General features: G+C 38.1%; 1 protein-coding gene across 2 annotated transcripts in view; it reads left to right on the top strand.

The window, feature by feature from the left end:
• The window catches only part of LOC124119222 (protein PML-like), a 73369-nt gene extending 61937 nt beyond the window's left edge, over positions 1–11432 (top strand). For both annotated transcript variants that reach the window (XM_048387085.1, XM_046481670.2), the window contains 3 exons: positions 3729–3889; positions 5571–5739; positions 8681–11432. In XM_048387085.1, the coding sequence (XP_048243042.1) occupies positions 3729–3889; positions 5571–5739; positions 8681–8967 (617 nt within the window). In that variant the 3' untranslated portion in view covers positions 8968–11432. The remainder of the gene's footprint in view (positions 1–3728; positions 3890–5570; positions 5740–8680) is intronic.
• The last annotated feature ends 590 nt before the right edge of the window (positions 11433–12022 follow it).

Below are 12022 nucleotides of genomic sequence, written 5' to 3'. Positions count from 1 at the left end.
GCATAGCCATTTTTGGATATCTTTTTTAGTTGCGGCCATATTGGATTTTGATTTTGATAATTTGTTTCACCCAAGTACAAATACTGAAGGAAGCGCCTCATAAATATACTATGAACCCCCATTCACTGGCTTTGCAGATACCATCGCGTTCTCCACAGCCTTGTTCAATATTATGTGTACTGCCCTTGACGACCAGAGTTAGAATTGGCCTTTTTCAACCGATGCTTGTCTCAAGAGGCAACTATGCTTGTCACAGGAGGCGACTAATCGGATCAGGTGGTCAGACTCGCTTCAGACTTGATTCTTCATTTCTCAATTGCCAATTGCTACGGTACCTTATTTTTGACAGCTTTGTGCAAAGCAAACCATTTGCGGATTAGAATATGGTCGAGGTTGAAAATTGGTTTAGTACACTCTGGGAAACTGTGGCACACGTAAATTTGGTAGCGGTAATGTCCTGCAAACGGTGACTATCTTTTGACGGAGTTGGTACAAGCAAACTATATGCGGATTCGAACATGGTCGAAGTCAAACATGGGTTAAGAACACACTGGGACACGTGTGGTGATGTCTCACAAGCGGTTCATTATGTTTGACGGCGTTGGTACAACCAAACCATTTGGGGATTCGAACATGGTCGAAGTCATACATGGGTTAAGAACACACTGGGACACGTGTGGTGATGTCTCACAAACGGTTCATTACATTTGATGGCGTTGGTACAAGCAAACCATATGCGGATTCGAACATGGTCGAAGTCAACCATGGGTTAAAAACACCCTGAGACACGTGCGGTGATGTCTCACAAGCGGTTTATTACATTTGATGGCGTTGGTACAAGTAAAGCATATGCGGATTCGAACATGGTCGAAGTTGGAAATTGGTTAAAACATCCTGGGACACCCAGGTCAATTTAGTAGTGGTGATGTCTCACAAGAGGTTCTTGACATTTGACGGCGTTGGTACAGGTAAACCCTTTGAGGATTCGAATATATGAACGAGGTGAGAAACAGGTTTAGCACTTTATCTCAGCAATGCGACAGGAACCCGGGGCCCCGACGAACGCAGAGCACTAATCCGTTTGACTGGAGCCCAACTGACAAAGAAGTTACGGCTTGTTAAAGAGTCACCAAGCCGAAAGGCTGAAGAGTCCCAGTGTTAGCGTTTGATTTTATATTATTATTATCCGCTGATTTTTGTACCAGAGCTAGAAAAATAACCACTGGCTCGATTTTGTTCACATTTTGTGTGTGTATGTTGACCGTTGGGTACTAGTGCCCGCCAAAAACCCAAGGCCGAAGGCCTAAAAGCCAAGGGCAGATAACTAAAAGAACACAATATTTTGAAGATGTATTTCGCCCTATTGCTCCGCAACCGCTTATCCGAGTACGTTGAAACCTTGCATGTATCTGCTGCTTGAGCTGCTTGACATGTTTTGTTCTTTGACTTTGGTCTTTGGTCACATGGTTTGACAGCCATATTGGATTCAAGGTTTTCATAGCGTTTTGGGGGTACCTGTCTTCAAATGCAAACAACTTTGAATCCACTGCATGAAATGCTTTCAAACTGTCTGATAATTGTCTCCATACATACAACATACAACACATCAAAAGTTATAAGCCGATTTTGGATATCTTTTTTTTTTGCGGCCATATTGGATTTTGATTTTGATCATTTTTTTTCATCGAAATTTTACTATAAATATCATATCTTGTAAGGTTCTCCACAGAAACTATTGATAGTTTTACATGAAGTTAGAATGCTATATGTACCTCATTTTTTGTCCTTTGACTTTGGTTATTGGTCACGTGGTTTGGCAGCCATTATGGATTCAAGGTTTCCACAGTGTTTTTTGGGTACCTGTCTTTAAAAGCAAACAACTCCGAGTCCACTGCATGAAATGCTTTCAAACTTTTTGATAATTGTCTCCATACATAACACATCAAACTTTAATAGCCGATTTTGGAATTCTTTTTTAGTTACGGCCGTATTGAATTTTGATTTTAATTATTTTTTCCAACGAAATTTTGCTTTAAAGATCATATCTTGTTAGGTTCTACACAGAAACTATTGCAAGTTTACATGAAGTTAGTGCGCCATATGCATCTCATTTATTGTTATTGGTTGTATGCTAAAAGTAACACTGCTTGGTGGTAATATTTGATTTATATTTGGGACACCCCCGGAACACACCAATTTCGTAGCGGCGATTTCCGGTGACTATCTTTTGACAGAGTTGGCACAAGCAAACCTTTAATGGATTCGAACATGTTCGAGGTCGGACATGGTTTTAGAAAAGACCTGGACACCCTGGAACACGCCAATTTCCATGGGACGATACCCTGCAAGTGGTGCCTACATTTGACGGATTTGGTTCAAGGAAACCCTTTGAGGATTCGAACATGGACATTTGGGCACAGTGTTACTTGGAGCCCGCCATTGCTGCTTGCAGCTTTCATTATTATTATTATTATTATTATTTATTATTTATTATTCCGCCGATTTTTGTACCTGCCCTAGCAAAATAACCACTGGCTCGATTTTGTTTAATTTTTGGGTGTGTTTGTAGACTGTTGGGTACTAGTGCCGGCCAAAAAGCCAAGGCCGTAGGCCCAAAGGCCAAGGGCAGATAACTGAAAAAACAAGTATTTTTTGACGATACATTTTGCCCTGCTGCTCCACAACCGTTTGTCCGTGTACTTATTAACTTTGCATGTATCTGCTGCTTCAGTTCTTTGATATTTTTTGTTCTTTAACTTTGGTCATTGATCACGTGGTTTGGCAGCCATATTGGATTCAAGGTTTTCACAGGGTTTTTTGGGTAGCTGTCTTCAAATACTATCTCCTCTGAATCCACTGCATGAAATGCTTTCAAACTTTCTGAGAATGGTCTCCATACGGAACACAACAAATGAGCAGAGCCGTTTTTCGATATCTTTTTTTGTTGCGGCCATATTGGATTTTGATTTTGATAAAAAAATTCACCGAAATTTTACTTTAAAGATCATATCTTGTAAGGTTCTCCACATAAACTATTGAAAGTTTGCATGAAGTAAGATACTATATGTACCTCATTTTTTTCTGGGTTGCATACTGAAAGCACCACCCACCGCTTGGTGGTATTACTTGATTTTAGTAAAAAATATTGAGTACAATTTGACTTGAGTACAAATACTGAAGGAAGCGCCTCATAAATCTACTATAAACCCCCATTCACTGGCTTTGCCGTGAGTTCATTAGAGTGGGAACAATCATAGAGAGAGGGCAAACCTGTATGAACGTCGGAGCTTGCCGGTGGCATAAGCGTTTGCATGTTACTTGCTCTACTTGAGGAGAACAGTCTGTTAAGAACGACCCCAGTAAGTCAGACAGAATGAAAGCGTGTCGTAATACATCTACATCAAGTACAAGACGTCAAAATGTCCGAAAAGATAAACGTGACAGGAGAGATTTCCGAAGTTGTTAATGAACCTGTGGCGGTTACACTTGTTAGCCGTCATTGATCAATTGGCCGTGATTATAAATATGTGTCAAATAGATTGCTGTGGACTCTCGCTGTCAGTCTCGACACGGATCGAGTCGATACTACGATACGTTGGATTCGTTTATTCGTGAAAATCATGCAATCAAACTCTCTGACGTTTCTCAAAGTATGCTCACTAGTAAATACGGTATTTAATCGTTGCTAGATCTGATGAGTTATACAGATTTTGCTTTCTCTGCTGTAGCCGTGGACATGGCTGGGCACATCCAGCTGCCTGCACACTGGAGTCCAATGACTGAGGAACAGTTTGTGAGCGAAGTACAGCTTAAACCTGAAGATAAAGAATACAAGTTGGTTGCTAGACAGTTCAATACAGGCGTGAAGAATCGATATACCATTGTCGAGGTAAGGTTTTCGTAGCTTATGTCAACTGAGATCATGTGACGCATTGCTGTTAGCACCTTTTCTCTTTTTGATGTTAATATCACATGCGAACCATGTCTTAAAACTGGACAACATATGATCGTGGGTTCGAATCCCAGTTTTTGCTGATTATTATTCTTTGTTTGTTTGTAAATTGCTAAAGTTTATACGTCAGAAACATCCATCACTTTCATCCCACGTCAAGCTGACATGCTGGGATATAACTGTGTTGTTCAAAGTGGCGTTCCACCCAACTCACTACTCACTTCAGTCTGATGTATTATTGCTTGGGGAAGCACATTCATGTTGATTTAGAGACTCAAATCTGCAAGATTCGTTCCTTTAGACAGTGGCACAAAGAACCTATTGCCTTAAAGTTTCAAACCTCCAATAAGCTTAAAAAGAAACGTTATTTACTTTTCCACATTAATGGCATCTCTGTAAGTTTAGAAATACAGTAGAACTCGGATATAACGAACTACTAGGGACCAGAGAAATCAGTTTGTTATATCTGTTGTTCGTTATACACGTTTTCGCTCGGAAACGTCCGCCATCTTGGATAAGACAAAACACAATACACACGTAACTGCAGCATTGATTTGTATTAGCAGTGATCATTCAACTGATATCAATTTACAACATTCATTTAAGAACATTAAATTCATATCATTTTCAGAAGATTGTTATCAAAGACATGTACAAAATTTAAACATATTTATCATTTTTCGATTTACATACGAAATGTGTAGTCTGTGATTTTACTTTGGCCTCGTTTCGCTGACTGCATTCTTGAAACGGCAACGTTCAGATCCGCCAAACTGTCAAAAACTGTTTGTTTTACAGACAAGATTACATGTGCAGGTAAGATTAACACAATGCAAATTTAACAAGGTTGATCCGTCACCACTGATTGTATTGATTCGCCGCCATTGTTTTGATTCGCCGCTGATTGCATACAGCCAATTGTCAGTGACACTTAACACTGAGTGAGATTTCTCAGTTCGCTATACACGTCGCTAATAAGTGATAAATGGGCTTGTCGGTGATCAGGTATCAGTTCGCTGTATCCGTTAGTTCGCTATAGAGTTCGTTATATACGTAAATTTTATATGATATTATATAGGAGATAAATCGGGGATTTTTTAACAGTTTGTTGTGTTCGCTATATCCGTGTTCGTTATATTCGTGTTCTACTGTACATGCGCACACATAGTAACATCACACTGAGTGGCCTCCAGCCATCCATGATAGTCGAATGGCAAAGGAGAGGCAGTTATAATGTTCTGGAATCTTCGCTCATGCTGCATACATCCGATATGCCCTGCCCAGGATCTGTTTTCAGGATGTAGGTTGAATATTTGTAACTATGTCATGAAACGCCATTTATTCCCTTACAATAATTGAACAACTAAAACTAGAAAGCTTTCATCTCTGGTTACATAAATAGAGATGTAATATGTTACATTCCTTCCAGATTAGGAGATGCATGCTTGCTGTGCTAGACCTTAATAGGACAGTGATTCTCTATCCTCAATGTTCTTTATCCACTTTCACAGCGGAGTACATGCTTTTCGCAAACATAGTCGCTCTTGCAATTAACTCCAAAGTAGGTGTTAAAAGTATCGCATTGGGATGTAAGCAATTTGACGCCTCTATATTGCAGATCAAGAGAATCCAGAACCGCACACTGTATACCCAGTATGTGATGCTCCTGCACCAGATGGCAACACAGAACCCGGGTATGGATGTTGAGAGACACCTATGGCACGGAACAAATGAAGATGCTGTGACCAGTATCAATATCCATGGTTTCAGTCGCAGCTATGTAAAAGGTACCTATATTAAAACTGAATGCATCAATATGCAACAATTCAAGTTCAACATAGACTTAAAAGACAAGAGACAAACCCGTTTAAAATCATGCAAACATTATATTTTCATAATTTTCACCAGCTGAATGTTTGCCGATGTTCAGTTGTTGGTGAGAATTGATATACATGCACACTTTCATAACTTTCATAACCGCAAAAACTGCTAATTATCTAATTCGTATACATTTTGTGAATAAAAAAAGTAAACACTAGCCATTGTATGGGTGTCTGAACGAGAATTAATACTGTAATGAACAACATAGAGAAATTCGATTATCCACTGTACCTCATAAAAAGTATATTCCCCACGTGCCTCACAGCAACGGATTTCTGCATTTATACAATACAATGCTTTAGCACGAGGTTTCAAAAGTATTAATAAGAGGTATCTTCTCTTCGTTGGGACTATATCAGATTTCAAAACACACTATGTTCATCTCCATTCTACCTGACGGGAAGAGCTCTTTGAAAATGGTGCTCTCTTCGAACGCGTGATTACACAGGTACAAAGGTCAGCTATCTTAGAACATTCAATAATGGGGTCACGGGTAGTTATAAGCTCTAGATTGAAATACTCATGGTGTTGGCAAATTGATCAAAACACATAACTTTTCAAAACGAAAGTAGACAAATAATCCTCCGAATGGAATCCAAGATATATGTTTTGATTTCATTGCAGCCTGTTGCATATTTGCACTGTTTGAATACATCATTTCTTGGAAATGTATGATGTGGCGTCAATTTGTCACTCACCATGTGCCTTCCCTTGATATAGAATGGAGACTTGCTTTTAAAATGTCTTGTCCAGTTAAGTGGGCACTGCTTTCGAAATTTCTGCTGAATCAAAACAGGATTTAGTTTAACTTGAACTTCAGGCATATCGATGATCTGATGTCGTTCAATGAAGGAAAAAAACTCCTTTCACTGATTGACCCACCTGAACTAGAAATATAAGAGGACAGTGAAACCGTCTCTCCGTTTCATATTTAGATCTATGCATTAAGATTCAGTGTGACAGTATATTGTCCACAAGACTGTACGAAAAGAGGGATGTCTTTTAATTTTCATTTTGTCAATGTTGACAAAAACAGTCACAGCCTTGTGTGTCCACATTTCACAACTTTTGAGGACTGTGAGAACTGTTTGAAAAGTTGTTTAATGAGGCCTTATTAAAGCGTTCCAAAACACTCATGGAACACGAGCGGAGGATATTTCTAAATGTGACGCATCAATGGTAAATATGATGTCTGGTGCATGCAATTCCTTATTTTGACTTGTGTCACCTTTGCTCACCTTTTTTTGTGAACACCTTGTATCATCACTATTTGGTAGCGATTCATATTATAAGTTCAACATAGATTTAAAAGAAAAGAAACACCCGTTTAAAATCATGCAAACATTATATTTTCATAATTTTCACCAGCTGAATGTTTGTGGATGTTCAGTTGTTGGTGAGAATTGATATACATGCACACTTTCATAACTTTCATAACGGCAAAAACTGCTAATTATCTAATTCGTATACATTTTGTGAATAAAAAAAGTAAACACTAGCCATTGTATGGGTGTCTGAACGAGAATTAAAACTGTAATGAACATCATAGAGAAATTTGATTATCCACTGTACCTCATAAAAAGTGTATTCCCCACGTGCCTCACAGCAACGGATTTCTGCATTTATACAATACAATGCTTTAGCGCGAGGTTTCAAATGTATTAATAAGAGGTATCTTCTCTTCGTTGGGACTATATCAGATTTCAAAACACACTATGTTCATCTCCATTCTACCTGACGGGAAGATCTCTTTGAAAATGGTGCTCTCTTCGAACGCGTGATTACACAGGTACAAAGGTCAGCTATCTTAGAACATTCAATAATGGGGTCACGGGTAGTTATAAGCTCTAGATTGAAATACTCATGGTGTTGGTAAATTCATCAAAACACATAACTTTTCAAAACGAAAGTAGACAAATAATCCTCCGAATGGAATCCAAGATATATGTTTTGATTTCATCGCAGCCTGTTGCATATTTGCACTGTTTGAATACATCATTTCTTGGAAATGTATGATGTGGAGTAAATTTGTCACTCACCATGTGCCTTCCCTTGATATAGAATGGAGACTTGCTTTTAAAATGTCTTGTCCAGTTAAGTGGGCACTGCTTTCGAAATTTCTGCTGAATCAAAACAGGATTTAGTTTAACTTGAACTTCAGGCATATCGATGATCTGATGTCGTTCAATGAAGGAAAAAAACTCCTTTCACTGATTGACCCACCTGAACTAGAAATATAAGAGGACAGTGAAACCGTCTCTCCGTTTCATATTTAGATCTATGCATTAAGATTCAGTGTGACAGTATATTGTCCACAAGACTGTACGAAAAGAGGGATGTCTTTTAATTTTCATTTTGTCAATGTTGACAAAAACAGTCACAGCCTTGTGTGTCCACATTTCACAACTTTTGAGGACTGTGAGAACTGTTTGAAAAGTTGTTTAATGAGACCTTATTAAAGCGTTCCAAAACACTCATGGAACACGAGCGGAGGATATTTCTAAATGTGACGCATCAATGGTAAATATGATGTCTGGTGCATGCAATTCCTTATTTTGACTTGTGCCACCTTTGCTCACCTTTTTTTGTGAACACCTTGTATCATCACTATTTGGTAGCGATTCATATTATATATTTACAGTATATTCGGATTCGTACAATGGTTTCTCCCTTCAGCAGAGATTTCTTATGATTGTTGAAAGATTTTTGTCGACTGTATTTTCTAAACATTCAGCAATATTTGGTAATAACAAAATTCCCTTAAAACTCACCAACTCTTCAGTTCTGATTTTATACTAGTTTATGCTATAAAGTGGTTTATAAACAGTCATATACATTTTATTACAGTCCATCTCTATGGAAAGGGGACATATTTTGCTGTCAGTCCCAGCTACACCACCTCCAGTTCCTGTCTTCCAAATGAAGATGGTATCAAGCACCTCTATTACGCATCCGTCCTCACTGGACACTTCACTGAAGGAAAACATGACATGGTAGCTCCCCCGCCTAGAGGCCTCGAAGACCCAAATGTCCTGTACAACAGTTTGGTGAACAACGTGGATAATCCCCGTATGTTCGTGGTGTTCAACGACGTCCAGGCCTATCCCAAGTACCTCATCACTGTTCGGAAGTAAAGAAGAACAGGGAAACAGTGTGAAGAATGTGACCATCTATTGTTTGAATTTGTGTCTACTATCATAACCATTACAATCTAACCAAATGTATTTACTTAGCTAATTATCAATACACTGCAACTCGTTCCACTTCCGTTTGGAATGTTTTGGTTTTAGAGGTGTTTTTAACTTGACATGCATCATCAAAAGTATTGATAATAAAAACATAGTTATAACCTTTATTTCTCACAAACCAATGATATATATCATCAATGCCCCCAGATTCGACGACACGCAATCCCCCATGTCACCTAGCCTGAACACCCGATCCATTTAACCAGTTCGAACAGCAAGCACCGGGGATATATTCTCCACTGCAATACAGTGATTCCAGCTGTTAATGTGCATGTCACAGGTCCACATATGATTATGCTCTACATATTTGAATATAGTTTATGGGATTATGTTAACATGAACCATGCTTCATTCAGACTGTTTGACAATTAACATCATCATGATCAGTATACAGATAAGTTCATACAGTTGCGAAATTACACAAAGATTTTAACAACAATGAAATATCCAGGAAGGCATCTAGTTACTCGTGAATTTTAACCAACAATTTTCATATTGGTTTCGGTTGACTACAAGGACGATGTTGATTAGCTTATGAATATTTGCTTGAAACAGATGCGTTTTTTTTTATGGGTTTCTTATAACACAGTATCAAATCTGAAATCTGATTGATTTATTGCATGTTGTTTTGCACTGATCTGTAAAATAAGTTGTGAACAATAAGTTCCAAATAATTTCTTGCTAGGTTTTTTAAATGGATAGAAAACTTCGAATATGTTCTTTTACTCTTATCCATTTGGCGGTTTGCTTCACATTGTGATAATTACCGTAATGATTTAATGTCCATATTAACAGATTGTACAGATGTGTAGTTTGTTCTGCTTGTTGTATGGTTATGGTATTGTCAATTGAATATGGAATACACACATATTCTGGTAGCAAGAGGACATACTTACTCACTAACTGCTTCTGAAGTTTGACCTACTCAATACTGCTATGAAGAAAGCGTCTTTGAAAGAAGATTAAACCAGATCATCTTCTTATGACGAAAAAGCAAAGGTATATCCCGCTCCTCATAACTTAGATAATGTAAACATATTAGAACAAATGAAACAAGAACCAACAATGTTCAAGATTGCCTGGGCAGCTTTAAAACATATTACAGAACCTCGATCATGCATTTGGACTTTCAGCTTACCGCTTACATGTCATAATAGGCTCATATACATGTACCCTTTTAAGAGATTAAAGTATGACAAAAGTAAACAGAAAGTGAGACTATATTATGTTGTTCTGAAAATCTAGAATTTGTTTTGATAATCCACTAACTGGCCAAAAGTTCCAGTTTAATATGGAGTAACATTCCAACGCCGGATGTAAAGGACATAAATGTCAAACTTTCTTTTTATTATGAGGTTTCTTCATAATTTAGGCTGCGGAACGCATGTATATGAGTATGTGCTTATGGTTGGATACAACGATACGTTATTGATAGTATATCGAGAGATAAATATATACTGGTTTTTTTTTTAGTTTTAGAAGTACATCATTGGAATTTTATATTTAGATATCTTGTGTTTGTCTTAAAGTCTTATAGTTTATGGCAAATGTGGTGGAATAAACAATTAATGATATAGTTTGTGTATGTCCAAACACATATGTTTGTTTCAAATGATATTCATGTTGGCCTAGTTGAATGTAATATTTATATATCCTTGTTGACATGCTTATTTTCAACAATCAGCTTCCAATTTTCACAAAGACGATAAAGTAAACCCTAACTTTAGAAGCGGGGATAAATTGAAGTTTTTTTGTTCACTTTAATATGCTCCTGGGGAATTTAAACATAAGAAAACAGTAGTAAACAGCATACGTGTATTCGAATGTCATTACCACAGTAAATTACAGTCATGGTATTAATATCAACAATTCGTCTCTTGTAATGGAGCAAAACTGATAGGCGATCACATCAACAACCTGGTGCATGCATAAAACATGCAAAGCTATCTGATAATGCTCTCTGTTAACATTATATCTACCCCGAGAACAAATGTGTGTTATCGCGCTGTCCCATTTCGAAAATTTACCGGGGCAACTGGGAAACCAAATCAATGGGAGACCAAAGTTCAGACACTGTGATGAAACATATATGAATTTCGGGGAAGGGGACTACCTGGGACATACTTGAAATACCTGTAACTCTTGAAATGAATGCGACCGACGGTCCGGTCCCTAGCCAGAAATGCGACTCCCCCCACCCCCAACACCCAGTGGAATTACTTACATACTGGCAACTCTTGACCCCAGCAGTAGCAATTCACAGAATGACTATAATGTACTGTAATGTTTGAATGACATTGTTATATATTTGTTACAAATGCTGCTCAATAAACAGTGACATGGAATACACAGGTTTTGTTTTGTAGTTTGTATTTCTGCAATCCAAAATGTGAAGTAATGCTATTGTTGATAGTCATTTTGAGATGCCCGGTTTGACCAATTATAATTTTCTCGTCCACACTCGTCTGGTGGAGGACAGTTGCTGCAGTGGATCGAAGTGTGTGGTTTGTATGATGATCTCGCAAACCGGCCTCACTCGCTAGGTCAGGAACAATTTTCTGAGGTGTGCTGTGCGACGCACTGTGTACAGTATCATACTTGCTCTTGTGGTTGATGAAGCGGAGATGAATGTAATTCACCATCTGTTCCTCCAAAGTTTAATGTATAAAAAATCCTAATGGCAAATATTATTTCATTGCAAGAAAGGTCAGCAAGATGACGATAAAATCGCTAATGATCATAAAAGTGGAAATCTTTCCGTGGTAGTTGGTGGTTCAATTTTTATACTCACTCGCTCATTCTACAGTTTTGTTTGTTGTTTAACGCCGCACTCGGCAATATTCTAGCTATAGGATGATCGAGTCTGGGCTAGACAATCCAGAGATTGATATCTTGAGCATCAATCCACGCAACTGGGATACGATGACATGCATCAACCAAG

Source organism: Haliotis rufescens, unplaced genomic scaffold, assembly GCF_023055435.1.
Source record: "Haliotis rufescens isolate VD_foot unplaced genomic scaffold, xgHalRufe1.0.p SCAF_64, whole genome shotgun sequence".
NCBI lineage: Eukaryota > Metazoa > Mollusca > Gastropoda > Lepetellida > Haliotidae > Haliotis > Haliotis rufescens.
The sequence above is the reverse complement of the archived record's forward strand: the minus strand, read 5'-3'. Positions and strand labels throughout refer to the sequence as shown.